This window comes from Acanthochromis polyacanthus, chromosome 18, assembly GCF_021347895.1.
Source record: "Acanthochromis polyacanthus isolate Apoly-LR-REF ecotype Palm Island chromosome 18, KAUST_Apoly_ChrSc, whole genome shotgun sequence".
Lineage (NCBI taxonomy): Eukaryota > Metazoa > Chordata > Actinopteri > Pomacentridae > Acanthochromis > Acanthochromis polyacanthus.
In genome coordinates, this window is record NC_067130.1 from 13355591 (window position 1) to 13374249 (window position 18659).

At 39.1% G+C, this 18659-nt stretch overlaps 1 protein-coding gene across 1 annotated transcript; it reads left to right on the top strand.

Annotated features, from left to right (window-relative positions):
* Positions 1 to 7277: 7277 nt before the first annotated feature.
* On the top strand, positions 7278 to 11177 carry pdcl (phosducin-like). The gene is made up of 4 exons (XM_051938579.1): positions 7278 to 7408; positions 8853 to 9040; positions 9440 to 9621; positions 10117 to 11177. Exons 2-4 carry the CDS (start codon positions 8866 to 8868, stop codon positions 10678 to 10680), a joined length of 921 nt encoding a protein of 306 aa, XP_051794539.1. The 5' UTR covers positions 7278 to 7408; positions 8853 to 8865; the 3' UTR covers positions 10681 to 11177.
* Positions 11178 to 18659: the final 7482 nt, after the last annotated feature.

Below are 18659 nucleotides of genomic sequence, written 5' to 3' on the forward strand. Positions count from 1 at the left end.
CACCTTCATTAAATGCATACCCACCACAAGAGTTCAATCTGTAAGCATTACAGTAAAAGTGGAGAAATCTCATAAAATAAAAAACCTTAACTTGCTGGTGGTGCATCAGGAAGCGTCCAGAGAAGTGATAAGACTTCGTCATCTGGTCGCTAAATTTCACAGCGCTGTCTTATGGTTCTTAAAATAGTCCAGTACAAAATGCCATAGTCATCTGTCAGACAATTAAGTTTCAGTCCGGACCACAGAGGTGGACTGACCTGCCAACATTGCCATCACTATCCTTTCGGCAAAAAGCTACTGGACTTCTCCTTTAGGTTCTTGAAGATGTTTCACCTCTCATTAAAGATGCTTCTTTAGTTTCTAATGACTGATTCGAAAATGTATTCAGTCCTGTATATAGACTTAAAAAGAAAATCTGGTTCCCTTTGACTGAAGCTCCTAGGATTACTGAGACCCTGGCTGGATCCATGGCTGCCTGCTAGTGTGACTTAGAATGATCACTTCTCAGTGCACTGCATCACTGATAAAACTTTAAACTGTGCATTACATTTTTGTTTGTTTTCCTTTCATTTCCAGATAATGAGGGAGATAGCCCGCACGCTTGAAGAGTACTATGGCGATGATCGACGCTGTTGAATTTTATCCTGGCTTGATGTTGGAGAAAACACGACCGGGGGGCATATTTGGAGAAAGCATGGTGGAGATGGGCGCCCCCTTCTCCCTCAAAAGGCCTCCTGGGAACCCTATATGTTCTCCAGACTTACTGGAAGCCCAGCACCTTTGGAGGCAAGTCGGCTTTGACATAGTAAACTCAGCCACACTCAAGAAGCTGGTCTGTCTGAACACCAGGACGTGTCCTTATGTGGCTTTCAGAGTTCCAACAGAAGAGAAATCCCAACAAGAGAAAGATGGCATTAACGTACGGACTGATGAGCTATGACCCAGAACGTAACGTGTCGAGATCTCTATGTGAAGGTAAAAGAAGTGGCTGCTATAAAACAAACAAGTGTTAAAGGTGTGTATGCGTGGTGTGGAGAACACAGTCATGCTTGTTTGAACAGCACTGGAGAGTCACACAGGACTCAGAGCTCAGAAATGAAATCAAACCTGCCTTTTACTTAACTTGCTCACTTTCATTTACACACTTGAACCAAACACATCAGAGAGGACCTAAAACATATGACGTTCCTGTAAACTGCTTTGACTGAAAAAACTGTAACTATACATGTTTACACTGTCTGGTAATAAAGGTATATGCTGTCTGTAGATTTATTTTGAAGAATTTATTGGCCATGCAATATAAGCATTCACAGGAAATAAAACTATCGACACAAGGTGGATTATAGTCCATTTGTTTAAATTGGCAAAGACTTAAATATTCTTTTACTATCCATTGTTCTGTACCTCTCATGAGTGTCTATTCCTGCTTCCATTTCTCGCCCAGTATTTCTGGTAAATCTTTTGTTTCTTTTGGCGTGAGACAGAGGGGAGACTCAGCCAACACCCCAAGGCACATTTTTTTAAATAAACAGGATGTGAGGGATTTAAAGTTTACAAAACAAGGGAGCCGAACTCTGTGCATCATCACCGAAATGGCAAATGATTCAGCAGTTGTAAGATGCTACAGTAATTCCGTCTGACGTGCATTGTAAAAGTTTAAAGGTAGCATTTCGGATCTACTATATTAAAATTATAGGGCTCACAGTAGGAGTGAGGACACCTTAGGGGCAGGAGGAGTTGTGTTGCTCAGCCTTTTTATCTTCTGTTTAATTCAAGTCTGGCAATACTTAGCCAGGTCATAGTTATCACTTGTTCCTTCTTTAGAAGCTCTTATGTGATTTTGGCAGTGTGCTTGGATCATTATGATGCCAGAATATTCCCCTTCTGCCAGCCTCTGCAGTCTGGGAGTCTCCTTGTCACCCAGTATTCTGATATATCCACAGGCATTCATGGTGTCATCTATAAATCTCCCCATCATCTTTGCACACATGGGCCTCATACCATAACACTTGCCTCTGTGCTTCATGTTGGGGACTATTCATTCACCGTGACCAGGATTCATGCGAATGAGCTGGAACCCATCTAGGCTCAACAAATTTTCTTTGGTCTCAGCCGATCAAAGAATGTGCTCACAATATTAGTCAGGCTTCTGTTCATGTTCATTACTAAAGTATAATCTTGAAGTTTTAGAGTGAACAAGCAAACATTAAGGCTGATATTATGGAACCGTCCTTCATACTATCTGAGCTTGTCACAGAACTACAGTTCCCACTGATAGCTGCTGTACCACATCTGAGCACTTGCTTGTTTGTTTCTCAGAATTAGATTATACAAGCAGCGCAATGTCATGGGTGCCAGTTCAGGATGACACCCTTCTTCGGCACTGATTATTAGTGGTACTATGGCTGGTTCTATCATGTTCATGTACTGCATACTACTCCTGCATTACTCTTCCTACATCACTGCCCAAACATTGTGAAAATCTCACTTTTTTAACACATCTGGCAATTTCTTTTCACATGAAGTGATGATGCAAAAATACAGATAATCCCAATCCAAGTTTCAAAACTGAGAAAATTTCGGTGTTCATGGGTCATTTTATGGCAATTTTCATGGAGCTAGACTAACTGGAAATCACAGGTATGTTTCAATTTTATTTCAGTAATCATAGGTTTTCTAACTAGTGTGTCAAGTAATCACAAGTGTGCTTGACTTTTGTTGCATTAAGTTCTTACTTTGGGGCCTGTGTTTTTAATACAGTCTTGTAAAGTATTTGTTTTGATTGTTCAAACACTACTTACAATTAAACTTACAAATAAGTCAGGTATTGAGAGGTGATTCAGTTTTGATTAATTTGTTGCATATGGAATGGAATCACCTCTGCTGTTTACTGGTATGTTTAAATACGTAAGGGATTATTATGTCTACAAAAAACACAATATCCAAACAGATATTGTGGCATAATCTGGCAATATGTGCTTGCTGTTTGTCTTGATGATTTAAATTCTGTACTGGATTTGTATTAAAGGGGAACTTCGGTTTTTTTCAACCTGGGGTCTGTTTTTCCATATGTCATTCATACATGTGACTGATGGAGAAATTAATTTCGACATAGCTCCAGTATTTAGCCAGGCAGGCAGCTTAGCAGCTCAGCTAGCAGCTCAGCTAGCGAAAAGTATGGGGCAACTTGCCCCCACCCCCCACCCCACCGAAATCGTGCGATAGCTTCGAGCAATTTCGGAACGAGATTTGCTTATCTAGCATCCTGACATTTTGGATACAGACCACAACAAAGAGCGAATTGCCACGGTAATGTGGAGGTTTTCGTTCACTTCTCATCTCTAGTATGTTGTGGGACACTCGTTGAGACTATCCGAGCGGGTCAGTGTGGGGAAAAAAGCACATTAGGGCGGACTTTGACGTGTGGGGGGCAAGTTGCCCCATACTTTTCGCTAGCTGAGCTGCTAGCTAAGCTGCTAAGCTGCCTGCCTGGCTACTGGAGCTATGTCGAAAATTCATTTCTCCATCACTCACATGTATGAAATGACATGAAAACAGACCCCAGGTTGAAAAAAACTGAAGTTCCCCTTTAACAGAAGGAAAAGTGGAACCATATCCTGTTGGACTGGTATCAGGCAACTTCTGTGAAAATATGTGAAAGAAAACAAGAAATAATGAAAACAAAATGTTTCACTTGGCAAACCTGGTGCTGCCAACAAGGGTTGCAGTAGTAGCTGCAGTGCATTATACATTTCAATAGTCGAAGTCTGAAATCAAACCTTTCAAAAATTAAACACTGTCTAAGACAGTTAAACAAACAATTTATGGCAATTGCTATTTCGGAGACCTGGCTTAGCCCAGAGCAATCAGCTACTGCTGATATAGAAGGATATGAAATGTTTTCTGTCAATAGGAAAAAAGAAAAGGTGGTGGAGTTGCTCTGTACATTAACAAAAACTGGAGATGTAAAAATATGGAAAGTATGTCATTGATGGTAGATAATATTATGGAATGTGTAACAGTGGAAGTAGAAGTAGAAAAAGGTAAAAATATAATAATTAACAGTGTATACAGAACACCAGGGTCATGCATAGACACATTTAGGGATCAGCTGGTTAGTATGTATGACAGAGTAAATAATAAGAAAATGTTATTTGTCTGTGGGGACTTTAATATTGATCTCTTAAATCCACAGAACCAAAGAAACACATCTGAATTCATAAATTCACTGTACAGTTTAGGTCTATACCCCTCTATAACACGTCCATCTAGAATCACAACACAGAGTGCTACATTAATAGACAACATTTTTACAAATGTAATTAACAAAGAAGTCAAGAGTGGATTGATTATAAATGATACAACTGATCATCTGCCAGTGTTTGCAGTTATACAGAGCCACAGTAGTGAAAAGATACGGGCTGTAGAGTACAAAACGATAAGACATAAAACTGAGCACGCAATTAACTCATTTAAATCAGATCTCATGAGCCACGACTGGGGTAAAGTCTATGTGGAAGATGTAGACGAAGCATATGATACATTTCTGTCCATAATAGCTGCTCTGTATGATAAACACTGTCTTCTGGTAACAAAAGTAGTAAACCAGAAAGCTGCTGAAAAACCTTGGCTTACAAACGGTATATTAAGTTCATGTAAAAAAAACAATTATTATATAAAGAGTTTTTAAAGAAGAGAACAAATGAAGCAGAATTGAAATATATGACATACAAAAATAAGCTGACAAGCATTATAAGAGACAGCAAAAAGATATATTACAGTAAATTACTGGAAAAAAACAAGGATAACATCAGACATACATGGAAACTACTGAATGAAATTACTAGAAACAGAGCTGGGAAAAAAGGATATCCAAATTATTTCGTAACCCCAAAAAATGAGATTATAAATGATATGACTTTGGCGTCAAAGGAATTTAATGAATATTTTGTCAGTGTTGGTCCTGCTTTAGCAAGAGACATTATAAGTTCGGGTGACAGAAATGAGGTCAAAAGTAAAAGCATACAAGTTACGAAACCATGTTTTTAAAAGGAACAAATGAAAAAGAAATTATTGATATTGTGAAAAGTTTTAAGGGTAAGAAATCTACAGATTGTGATGGTATTGACATGTCATTGGTTAAGCAAATAATTGACTGTGTGGTAAAACCCTTTATGCATGTATGTAACCAATCCCTGAAAACTGGTGTTTTTCCACGGAAAATGAAAACAGCAAAAGTCATACCCTGTTATAAGGCAGGAGATTGTCACATTCTCTCTAACTATAGACCAGTTTCTTTGCTTTCACAATTTTCAAAAATAATGGAAAAAATATTTTACGTAAGACTTCATGACTTCATCACTAAACATAACATACTTTATGATCAACAATATGGATTTAGGAGAAACAGGACTACCTCAATGGCACTCATGGAATTTGTGGAAGAGATATCAACTGCTGTAGAAAAACGGAAATATGCAGTGGGAGTGTTCTTAGATTTAAAAAAAGCTTTTGATACGGTTGATCACAACCTGTTAATAATAAAACTGCAGAAATATGGGATACGAGGACTAGCACTTGCATGGATTATTAGTTATTTGAATAACAGAAATCAGTATGTACAAATAGGCTCGGCAAAATCACAACTTTAGGAGTAAAGTGTGGGGTTCCTCAGGGCTCAGTATTGGGACCATTGTTGTTTATTTTATATATCAATAATATCTGTGAAGTTTCTGGTTCATTAAAATGTATACTATTTGCTGATGATACTAATTTGTTCTGTTGTGGAGACAATTTGGAAAAACTTTTGGATGAAGTAGGTGATGAGCTAAAAAAAATTGAAGAGCTGGTTTGATTCAAATAAACTAACATTAAATTTAGCCAAAACAAAATTTATAGTATTTGGAAACCGTCCAACCTGCTCAACCAAAAAACTCATAACAAATGATGTAGAGATTGAAAGAGTATCTGAAATCAAATTTCTTGGTGTTATAATAGATGAGAAACTGAGCTGGAAATCACACATTAACTATATTAAAGGAAAAATAGCAAAGTCAGTGGCAATTTTACATAAAGTCAAATATTTCCTAAATAAATCTTCATTATACATTTTGTACTGCTCCTTCATACTCCCGTACATGAATTATTGTGTGGAGGTTTGGGGGAACACATACAAAACAAATACACGGTCTATATTTATCCTACAGAAAAGAGCAATAAGAATTATGAACAAATCCACCTACAGAGAACCAACAAACCAACTCTTCATCAAATTTAATACATTAAAATTTAAGGATCTGGTTAATTATAAAACAATTCAAGTTATGTATAAAGTTAAAAATCAGCAGTTACCGAGTAGTATCCAGAGGTTTTTTCAATTGAGAGAAGGCAAATATCATCTCAGAGGAATTTTTATGTTCAAAAAACAACCAGTCAGAACCAATATGAAACTTCACTGTGTCTCAGTAAAAGGAGTTACACTATGGAACAGCTGCAGTGATGAACTGAAATTGTGTAAAACAATAGGTAGGCTGAAATACATCTTTAAAACGAAATATTAAACAGATATAGAATGGAAAGAGAATAGAAAACGGGTAAAATCAGTAACATCAGGGGTGTTGTGTATCCTGTGATGTTGTTTATTTTTTTGTTTTTGTTTTGTTTTTTTGTATTTTATGCTGTTATTCTTTTGATTTCGCTGCTGTTTTTGTTTTGTTTTGTTGTTAACTAATGACTGGCCATGACCTGAACAGTGTTTCAGGGTGAATTTAGTGATGCATTTTGATAAGGAATAAGGGGTGGGACTAGATAAGTTCTTTTACTTCTTCCTACACCCTTTTTCGGACAAAATCTCGTTATGAAATTGATTATTGGTAGTACAAAAAAAAAAAAGATGTCATAGCTACAATTTTATTTTATTTTGTTGTATATGTATAAATTATACATATATGTATGTATTGTTTTTATTTTGATCCAAGTTCGAAATAAATAAATAAACAAACAGTGCAAGTGGTATATTTCAGATTCATATTGCCCTCTAGTTGTGAAAGTACAAAATGCATTAACAGTACTACCAGAATCTTCAAACATTTTACGTCAGATGTGTTGCATTTAAATGCCCTCAGTAAAGTCCACGCTTACAGTAAAGTCAGTTAGTTTTAAATTATAATTTCGATGGTAAAAACATAATGGACTACACAGCTTAGGGATTTCATTTGCTTTACGTGATAAATATAGCTATAATAGTAACTTAGAGCTACATGAAGGTTTTCTTTTTATTTAAATTGGACAGCTCCGTGAATCCCGAAGGCATCACAGTCCAGGGGAGTGGCTTGCAGCAGCTAAGCTAGCAGATTTATCGACAGTGAACGGTGGCTGTAGGTGACATCTTACTGGCCATAAAATTAAGGTAAGGCGACAAATATTAATTAGAAAAGACCTCTTCTGTTTTTAAAGCAGTGTATTATATCGATTTCGCGTTAAAGTTATTGCCTTTAGTTTACGGCAACCTAATGTTGTCGCAGGAAGTCAGCACAGGAAATTTTGCTAGCTTAGTTGGCTAAAGCTAACTTAGCTCACTTTCATAGCCGCCAATGGTCCTACTTACATAAACAAACTAATTGGATTTCCTCCATCCTCTTTTCAGTAATGTCAGAGCACATGAAGAAATTACCCAGACACTGAACAGTTTGCTGTCTTTGCTGTAACATCGGCGGAGATTCCCGGACAGTTCAGTTAACGTTAGGTGTTGGCTGCAGGGCCTCCGTGCTGCTGTCAGTGTTGGAGACATATTGAAGATATTGTTTTTGATTGTCTTTGATTTGCAACCAAATAAAAGAACGGTAGACGTAATATATAAAAAGTAGGGATCTGTCATGAGCCTCCATCTGTGCACTCAGGCTGGCTTAGATACGGATCAGTGCATCATAAAAGGCCTTTTAGCCCAAGTTTGATAAACTGACACACTTATTATAAGCTATGTATAGTGTAGATGTCCTATTTTTGAATTAAGCCCTTTATATCCGACCTGTGACAGCTGGGTTGGCTGTCAGGTTGGATTATTATATTGCACTGAATTATGTGCTTATAATGTGACAATGAGTATAAGTGTGAAGAGATGGACCATTGTTAACCCTTTGACGCACAACATGGGTCAAAAGTGACCCAAATCCAATAGAAAAAGTGTATTTCCTGACCCACGCTGTGCATCAAATCGTTAAAGATGAGGCAAGTGATGATGTTGTTACTGTAAACTATGGCCAAACAAATAATTGAAATATTGTCTAAATTGCAATGCACTGTCCAAATTGCAGGTGCTGCATTGTTTTGATGATGGTTGTAACAAAAAATGCATCCATCCATTATCTATACACCACTTAATTGTTATTAGGGTCACAGGGAGCTACAGTCTGTCCCAGATGACTTAGGGTGAAGGCAGGGGACACCCTGGACAGGTCTCCAATCTGTCACAGGGCTACACATGCAGAGTGTAACAAAATGTGTTGTTATAGAAGAAGCACTGTAGTGTTACAGAAAAGCTGCCCCCTACAAATCATATTTTTACTTGAAAATACTTGAAGGGACAAGTTAGCTCAGTAAAAACAATATCCTCATTTTTATATTTTTTTCAGATGACCATTCTCACTTAAGTTGTGACTCATATCGCATGTGATGTCTGTGTGTGTTTGTGTGAAAGTCCTTCAGCCCTGTTGTCAGCTGCCATGCTCATGCAAACTTGTAGTCAAATTACCAACATCGCAGTTGTTGTGCTTCATTATACAGTCTGTGAATATAGGGAGTAAGTGCATTAGAGTAGTTTACATTGGTGTCCTTGATTTCACCTCATCTGGCAGGTGAGCTGCTGCCATGACGACCCTGGATGACAAGCTCCTGGGGGAGAAGCTGCAGTATTACTACAGCAGCAGTGAGGATGAAGGCAGCGACAACGAGGATGACGATGGGGAGAGAAAGACAATTAGGAATGCTGATGTCGGTGAACCTGAGATAGACTACAGTGCAGATGGAAGTGCTGTTAACACAGGTACCACAAACTGTGACACGCACAAAACAACACTATTTTTCAAATCTATTAACTACAGTATATGAGAGGGAAAAACTTGTAGTGACCAGTGTGTCTCATATTTCCCATCTACTTCCCCCAAATATCAACAGAATTACCAAAAATGTAACATTGGTAAAATTTTAGTAACACATAATTGGATTCTAAGATATAAATGATTTGTTGACTGCAATAATCTGCATTATACTGAACATTTCATTGTAACTGTCAAAATATTCTCAACTTTGGCTGTTTGTATTTGTGAAAAACCAAATTCCATTGTTTTAAACCCACACTGGTGTTTCACTTTCAATAATTGTTCATCTGTTTATATATATATGAATATATTTACTGACAATGACAGTGGCTGTTCTGTCTCAGGACCAAAGGGTGTGATCAATGACTGGAGGAAGTACAAGCAGCTGGAGGTGGAGCAGAAACAAGAGCAGAAGAAAGAGATGGAGAGACTGATTAAGAAGCTCTCAATGTCCTGCCGCTCCGACCTCGACCTGGAAAAAGACAAAGAGAAACAGAAAGAGCTGCAGGAGAAAATCAAGGGCAAAGTAAGTAGGATGAGGAGTTAAAAATATGCCGTACACGAGAAAGAAATTCTTGTGAAGACCCATCGTAAAGCTGTGTCACTCTTTCCAATAGAGTTCCTGCTGTAGGGAAAGGCAAATTTTTAATCCAAATGATCAAAATCATATAAAATTACAATCAAAATCCACTAATTAATTTAGTGGAATCCCTTTACATCCTCTTTTTTCTGACATCGAGCTATGAATAAGTAAAGTTAGTGACACTGTAATTGTGAAGTTGAGTTAACTTTGCATAGCTTTTGTGCGCATTAAGTGAACAACATATTTAATAAGCTGTTTATGTTTTATTTCTTTTGTTAGTGTTTTTTAATCTTCTGACAGAACCAGCTGTTAGGCTTGCCCTCTGTCCATTTTTTTTGCTAAGCTAAGCTATGTTAGCTGTCCTGACTGTATGTTGTCAATCTTCTCCTAACAATGCCACTAATAAGCATAATGTTTTCCACTATGTGTGCTCTACAGATGACCATGCAGGAGTACAACATGCTCCAGGACGAAGAGGATGACGAAGACTTCCTCCAGCATTACCGCATGCAGCGCATTGAAGAGATGCGACGTCAGCTCTGCCGCGGCAAACGCTTCGAGCAGGTCTACGAGCTCAACAGTGGAGAGGACTTCCTGGAGGCTTTAGACAAGGAGGACAAGAGCACGCTGGTCATGATCCACATCTATGAGCCAGAAGTGCCAGGCTGCGAGGCCATGAGCGGCAGCCTGATGTGTCTGGCTCAGGAATACCCGCTGGTCAAGTTCTGCAGCGTTCGCAGCTCAGCCATCAGCACCAGCGCACTGTTCAGAGACAGCGCTCTGCCTGCCCTGCTCGTGTACAAAGGAGGCGACCTGATCGGCAACTTTGTGCGGCTCACAGACCAGCTCGGGGAAGACTTCTTCGCTGTAGACCTGGAGGCCCTGCTGCAGGAATACGGCCTCCTGCCTGACAAGCCCCCCATCGTCTCCAAAACAATCCGCAACGGAGCCATCATACAGAACACTGTAAGTGACGAGGACTCTGACCTTGATATAGACTAGAGCCAAAAATTCTAACATGCATTATTTGCTTGGGAATCATGCGTACGCAGTCTGCATGGACTATAGATCATTTTGATGTATGTGGACCCCTGTAGTGGTGACGGACTGAGCCTGGATCGCCATGTAACCAACTTACACAACCAGCATTGAAGCAGAACCAAAAGTAAATGCGCACACACAACAAACACCAGTGGGTTTCATATCATTCCATCATAAACATTGGTTATATTTAACGAGCGTAAATACTTGCTATTATCATGTTGTTAAACAGAGAGAATGCTGTAGGTGTTTGGTTAAATGTTTTTCTGAGCTGTGACTGTAAACTATTTATTTGTTGTGTTAAGACACATTTCCTTGTTTTATTTCCACTGAATTATGTGTGTTCATTCTGCAAAAGATAAAACCTTCAGGCTGACTGACTTTTAGTTAATTTTCTAACTTTTATATGTGCTGTACCATTTCGAATAGTGGGAACAATAAACTATAAAGTGTTTGGACTCACTGCGTGTTGCATTTATTATTACCAGTTATTCAAGTATAGTTGAAGCTGCATTAATCAATATTTTTGTATCAACAGTGGATCATACGACTGCGTAATATGTACAGAGAAACTCACAGAAATGATTTGACACTCAGTTTCCCTGAGCTCTACAGAGCAAAAAGTCTTCTTTCATCAGCAGTGTTTCCAGTGACGGGAGACAAGTTCTGATGAACCTACTGCATACAAACTGCTGAACATCAAAGGGCAGATGCTTAGTGGACCAGGTAGCAGCTATAGAGGCAAATGTTTCATTTAGCAGACTGAAAATGGGGCTTAATGATTGAGGCATGGCCAGGAACACAATTTTATGTTAATGTTATTGTCACCATTGTAGCTTCTGCTCAACTCTGTCAAAAGATAAAAAAAACAAAATTCAACAGATGCAGTTTTAATATTCATTCTATCATTGAATTAATCCCATTTGTAACCAATTAATTTATACAATAAATGCCAAGTCACTGGGTTTAAGCTCCAATAATAACAGCTTTCTCTGCTATGATACACCAGCATCAACTTTCCAGTTCAGTAAATTCCCTAGAGGTGTTTTGTACAGCACAGACTGATAGGTCAACTCATGATCCTGTCAGTTCGATAATCGCATACTAACAGAAAGAACTACAAAAGCACTCAGAGAGCGCAGACCTCCGCCAAGGATATTGACATTCCCATGGAACATTGTATTCACATACATTTATGCACGATTTAGAACATTTTGGATGACATACTAAACTATAACGTTTTTGGTGACATTTTGGACAACATACGAAAATATGACATTTTACTGAAATTTTGGACGACATACTAAACTATGAGGTTTTTGTCATTTTTTGGACGACATACTAAACTATGACGTTTTTGTCACATTTTGGACGACATACTAAACTATGACGTTTTTGTCATTTTTTGGACGACACTAAACTATGACGTTTTTGTCGCATTTTGGACGACACACTAAACTATGACGTTTTTGTCGCATTTTGGACGACACACTAAACTATGACGTTTTTGTCATTTTTTGGACGACACACTAAACTATTACGTTTTTGTCGCATTTTGGACGACACACTAAACTATGACTTTTTTGTCATTTTTTGGACGACATACTAAACTAGGACGTTTTTTTCACATTTTGGACAACATAGTAAACTATGACGTTTTTGTCACGTTTTGGACGACAAACTTAACTATGACGTTTTTTCTCTCATTTTGGATGACACACTAAACTATGACGTTTTTGTCATTTTTTGGACAACATACTAAACTGACGTTTTTGTCACATTTTGGACGACATACTAAACTATGAGGTTTTTGTCATTTTTTGGACGACATACTAAACTATGACGTTTTTGTCACATTTTGGACGACATACTAAACTGATGTTTTTTTCATTTTTTGGACGACATACTAAACTGATGTTTTTTTCATTTTTTGGACGACATACTAAACTAGGACGTTTTTTTCACATTTTGGACAACATAGTAAACTATGACGTTTTTGTCACGTTTTGGACGACAAACTTAACTATGACGTTTTTTCTCTCATTTTGGATGACACACTAAACTATGACGTTTTTGTCATTTTTTGGACGACATACTAAACTATGACGTTTTTGTCACATTTTGGACGACATACTAAACTATGAGGTTTTTGTCATTTTTTGGACGACATACTAAACTATGACGTTTTTGTCACATTTTGGACGACATACTAAACTGATGTTTTTTTCATTTTTTGGACGACATACTAAACTGATGTTTTTTTCATTTTTTGGACGACATACTAAACTAGGACGTTTTTTTCACATTTTGGACAACATAGTAAACTATGACGTTTTGGTCACGTTTTGGATGACATACTAAACTATGACGTTTCAGTTACATTTCGGACAACATACCAAACTATGACTCAGAGAGCGCAGACCTCCGCCAAGGATGTTGACATTCCCATGGAACATTGTATTCACATACATTTATGTACGATTTAGAAATTGAAGTATTGTATTTTCATGGAAACATAAGACATATATTTTCATGAACAATTTTATTCCATTCTTAATTAATCAACAGGGAGAGAGGAAAACAGGAAACCCATGCAGTAAAGGATCATGAGCCGGAATTGAACCTGCATCTCTGACACTGTTCTGTTTACAAATCACCTTCTTAACCAGTTGAGCTATCTGGATACCTTGTTTGAACTTGTTGGACGACATACTAACCTATGATGTTTTTGTCATATTTTGGACCACATACTAAAAAATTCAAAGTGATCCAGAATCCAGGATCCTTTCCGGATTGCCACCAAAATTAAATCAGCTCTTCCTCTTACCATAGTCTACATCCCCTGAAAATTTCATCTGAATCTGCCCAGGCGTTTTTGAGTTGTCATGCTAACAGACAGACAAACGCCAGGTGTCACATAACCTCCTTGGCGGAGGTAATCAGGGGTGCTGCTAATCCCAGCGACGGCACCAAAGCTCACAGTTCAATTAGATGAATTTACACAGTGCTGCTTGAACTTATCCCCGAAGTGCAACTCAACTGAGTGACGTGGACGATGACTACATGACTTCAGGCTAATGCAGCCTACAGGCAGCTCATGAGCAGCAGGGCGACGCAGGGGAACACCAGCAGGAGGACGCTTGTTTCTTCATGCAGCTGAGCAACCGAGCCGTGCAGTCTGTGTTCACAAAAGGCGTGTTCCAACAGCAGATGGGTTTCTTCATCGATGCCTGCCAGAAAGGAAGAAATAGCGTCACTATCACCTCATGTAGGACGGATTTAGCAGCTTTTTCACTGAGTGCAGCTGATGATGTGTTGTTGGAAATCTCACTTATGGCTTCAGTTTATTTACAGAACACATTAGTATCTCCATAGTGCTCACATGAACCGTGAAATCAGCGTTGATTAATGGTATGGCCTCAATGCACAGAACACCACTACTACATGACCACTGGGAATTCACTGAATGCAGCAGAGGAGAGTAACTACATACAAGTAGAACAGGCGAAGGGATCCAAGGAACTGTCCTGCGTGATAAACTCATTTTTCTCAAATTTGTTTTTGCTTTCTGGACACAGGAGACCTGCTGTCTCTACCGTGCATTCCTTCAAAAACTCCCCTTCGGAGAAAACTGATGCTAGAGGTACGGACCCGTACCCGTAGCATCTGTACTAGAGGTACGGATATAGGGCATATATGACATATACATTGCCATTGTTTCATGCCGTGATTTTGTTTGTATGTTATATAACATTATATAACATTAGCTGTTATATAACTTTAACCATGACATAGATCCACTGAAATACATCTTATACTCTATTATAAATCTTTCTACACCGCGGCGATCTCATTCATCTTTATTACTTTTTAAATAACTGGCCAAAGACAGCGGGTGTAACTATAGTGAATGCAGTAGAGACACATGTATATAGAGCACAAAACAGTTCATATCGACATGGAAGTCCTGTTTGCCGTGAAAATGGCCACTCAATAGGGGGCGCTGGGGTATTTCAGGCAGCGAGAATTAAAGAAGCAAATGGAAAGTGCCGTATCCGTAGCCCCATAGGGGTCCGTATCTGTAGGTCTACAGATACGGACCCGTACGCGTAGCCTGTGGCCTATGGATACGGCAGTCCACTCCTTCCGAAACAGTCGACACCGGGCAGGGCTCAATGCAGTTTACTACGTTACTACTGCTACTTCCGGCAAGGGCAAACTACGGGCCCCGGGCCACATGCGACCCCTTGGGCCACATAATTTGCCAATATTACAATTGACAAAATTACAGTGAGGACCACATTCATTTGGCCTTCTCCTGCTGTACCCGGCGTTTCTGTTGACCCCACTAGATGGTGCTACAGACACGTGACCTTTGTTGGTTTACTTTCTCTTCTTCCACTTGGCAGCTGCATTGAGCCCTGCAGGGTGGGTGTCGACTGTTTCGGAAGGAGTGGACTGCTAAATATTGTTTCGCTGAAGTCTGTTCAAAGGCTGTATGTCTTATTTGCAGTGAAACCGTTGTGGTTTTTAAAGAATACAGTATCAGCCGGCACTTTTCCACGAAGCATGCTAACTTCGCTACCAACCAGTCAGCACAAGAACGGACAGCTACGGCTCAGAGGCTGGCAGCCAGTTTACAGACTCAACAAAATATGTTTTTTCGGCAAACTACAGTTCAAGAGTCAAGCAGGAAGGCAAGTTATTGTCTAGCATTCAACATCGCAAAGGCTAGCAAGCTTTTCTCCGAAGGGGAGTTTTTGAAAGAATGCACAGTAGAGACAGTAGGTCTCCTGTGTCCAGAGAGCAAAAACAAATTTGAAAAAAACAAAACAACACTAGTTTATCACGCAGGGCAGTTCCTTGGTTCCTTCGCTCCTTTCCCTAGACTGGCGATGCTGACAGAGGCCAGTCAATATGTGACGAAATATAAGGAATCACTAGACGACCTACACGGAAAATTCAAGTACATTTAAGTACATTTTGGAGGAAAAAAATTGTATTTTATACTCCAATATAATTTTTATATGTATATGATAGCTTTAGTTACTTAAAAGATGAACATTTTATACAATGCATATTATAAGCTTTTAAAATACAGCCAACTTTGTTTTTTTCTTAAGCAGAAAGCAGCTTGTAGTCAGGGTCAGATTTCAGATGTGACTAAGTTGTTTACAGATCCACCAAATATATAACCTGGCAATAGCCAGATTAATAATTGTGTAGTACTTCATAGTACTCCACAATATCAATCTGGGACCGCTCCATGTAAATCCGTTCGGAGAAAAGAGGCACGGATTGGACAATGCAGCAGTATGTCCCGCCTCTGACAGGTTTGTTTTTAGCCAATCGCGGGATCTTCACAACGAGCGGAGCCAATTGGTAGATTAAACTCTTACCAAAACCCGTAGGTAAAAAAGCACAAACATCTTTACCATCCAGAAATGCCCAAAGCGCCTCTCGTTGTTCTTCCTTCAAAGAAGCGATAGGAGATTCAGCTAAAACTGACTTAATAGTAGCATCTACACGATCATTGTCCTCCGTTGCCATGTTTGTTTTGATCTACTAGCGCTTGGTGTCGTCTTCACACTCGGATATCCCGCAACACACACGAATACTGCTGCGTGATTGGCCCGTGCCAACTTGGCTCTGCACAAACAGTGAATGCGGGAGCGGAGCAAGATGGTTTCTTGAGAGATTTGTGAACTCACAAATATCGCGAGAAATCAACTTGCTGCCAAGGTTACCAAATATAGACTTTGTACAGTAAACTTGATACATGGTTTCATTAACCACGCCTGACGTGTACGTCAGCGGGGTTACTGCATTCGCTTCGGTATCTGGCTGGCTGGGTAAGTATGCATGTGTGTGTGTGTTTGTCCGTTAAGATATCTCTGCAAGTGCTGAAGTCAGGATAATCAAACTTGGCACTGAAGATCGGTCTAAGGTCCCCTGCTCAGTTCTGGAGTTAGAGGTCAGCAGATCAAGGTCAAGGTCACAGGGGTCACTTAGCACATTTCCTGCATATTGCATCATTTGTATAGGAAGGGATATACGTAGGATGATGAAAATTGATACAGAGCATCATGCATGGGCATGGTTCTGCCATCTACTGAGGGCTCGTCTAGTTGTATTAAATGTTGGAAAAAAGTACAGAGATCAGAACTTTGTTTTTCATGCCCTATTAATATATCAGATTTATCGGCTGTTTCTCATCTATAAACTGTACATAAAATAGTTCAAACTCGCTCTACCTGCCAGCAGCTAAACAGAAACATGACACAGATACATTAACATATAAACAAATGGGAAGGCTTGGATTTTTCTTGCTTTTTCTACTTATTTAATTGACATAAATAGATACACCACCATGTAGTGACCATTCGTCCCACAGATGCTGAACATCCTCACTGTGATTTCATGGTGTTCATGATGGTCTGGATCTGTAAAAGTAAACACAGGATGTCTTTGTTAACATCTTTCCACGTGCTTATTTAGTTTACAACAAACATGCCATTACAATTGAGCCCTCAAATGGTGAAATGAAAATGTTTAGAGCTAAAGTCATGTGATGCTGTGAATAGTCAAAGCACGAGTGATGAAAAACAGCAGTTAAATGATCAGAAAGTGCTTCCAGGCAATATTTTACTTCTTTGTCTTTCAATTTGTTCACGTTAGTATTGAAGAATATGAAGAGCCCTTCAGTACCATTTGAATGATGCCAGAGCATCTGTTTGAGCTCCTTCAGGGCCTTGGTGAGGTTCTCCAGCTGGTCATGAAGTTGGATGTTCTCCTCTATCAGGGAATGAATCGTATCCTGTAGTTCAAAGCTCCGACTTTCCAGCACCAGCAGAGTCAAGGGCAAGAAGAAAAGCCTGATTCCCCTCATCACGTCCGCCACATACAGACTCTATCACATCTTCAGAGACACAGAACCTTTACAGAAGTGCATCTAAATCCCCTTTGAAGAGATGTGCTTCACTGCAGAAAGAATTTGTGCTGGATATTTATTCAGCTTAAACTCATCGAGGGTGGAGGGTGACGCTCGTTTTTTTTTTTTTTTTTTTCCAGAGCCATGGGTGGAAAGCTGCCAGTGGCCTGCTTGACAAATCAATCTGATGTTTCTGCATCAGTGACTACAGCAGCAGAGTGCCTGTTTGCTTCATTATGATCTTATTCAAATGAAAATGATATGCTTCTCTACTTAAACTCTGTGTACAGAAAACTAGATGCTCACTTCAAGTATTTGTACTGAATTTATCAAAAATAATGCTGAAAATGAAGGAATGTTTCATCTGCGTGCAAAGATAATCAATCAGAGATCCTCCCATTTAATTAGTTGTAGCTCAATATAATAACTGGGGCAAACACTGGACCAATGAGGTCAGGAGAACATACTTAAAGCAGGTATTACCAGTTCATTCATACACAAATATTTAACCTCTAGAAATATGGCTGAATATAAAAAGTAGTGCAGCTCTTCTAGTCCCGAAATAAATGTTGAGATTTCATCTAAACTTACCCGAACAGCCCCAAGAGCTTAGTGTGGTGCAGCAGAGGTAAAGGGAACAAACAAATGTGGAAATAGGTCAGTAAACCTAAGTGACCACTTATTGAACAATTTCTAATGATGACTAAACCAACTGCATCAGGTTGTGGGGCGTCAGGTGCACAGGAGGGAATTAGTAACATTTAACAAACTACTTGTTCAACTAAATTATCATGTAAGGGGGGGAAAAATTCAGTTCCATTTGTGTGCATCTTATTTTAAGCTGAATCACAAAAACTACACTCTCCTGTGGCTGATGTGACCAAGTCTACACTTTGAACAACTTAATTCATTACCACAAAAATTCAGTGTCAGATGCATGGGAAATCCTGCACATTAGAAACAGATATAGTAAAGATAGGTGGTTAAGTTAGGACTCTGGACAACAGTG

What these genes read in the sequence shown, in the direction of transcription:
- pdcl (XM_051938579.1), top strand. Translation starts at nt 8,866, where the DNA reads ATGACGACCCTGGATGACAAGCTCCTGGGGGAGAAGCTGCAGTATTAC. An exon ending in TGGAAGTGCTGTTAACACAG is followed by an intron (nt 9,041 to 9,439) that starts GTACCACAAACT and finishes GTTCTGTCTCAG; the next exon opens with GACCAAAGGGTGTGATCAAT. An exon ending in AGGAGAAAATCAAGGGCAAA is followed by an intron (nt 9,622 to 10,116) that starts GTAAGTAGGATG and finishes TGTGCTCTACAG; the next exon opens with ATGACCATGCAGGAGTACAA.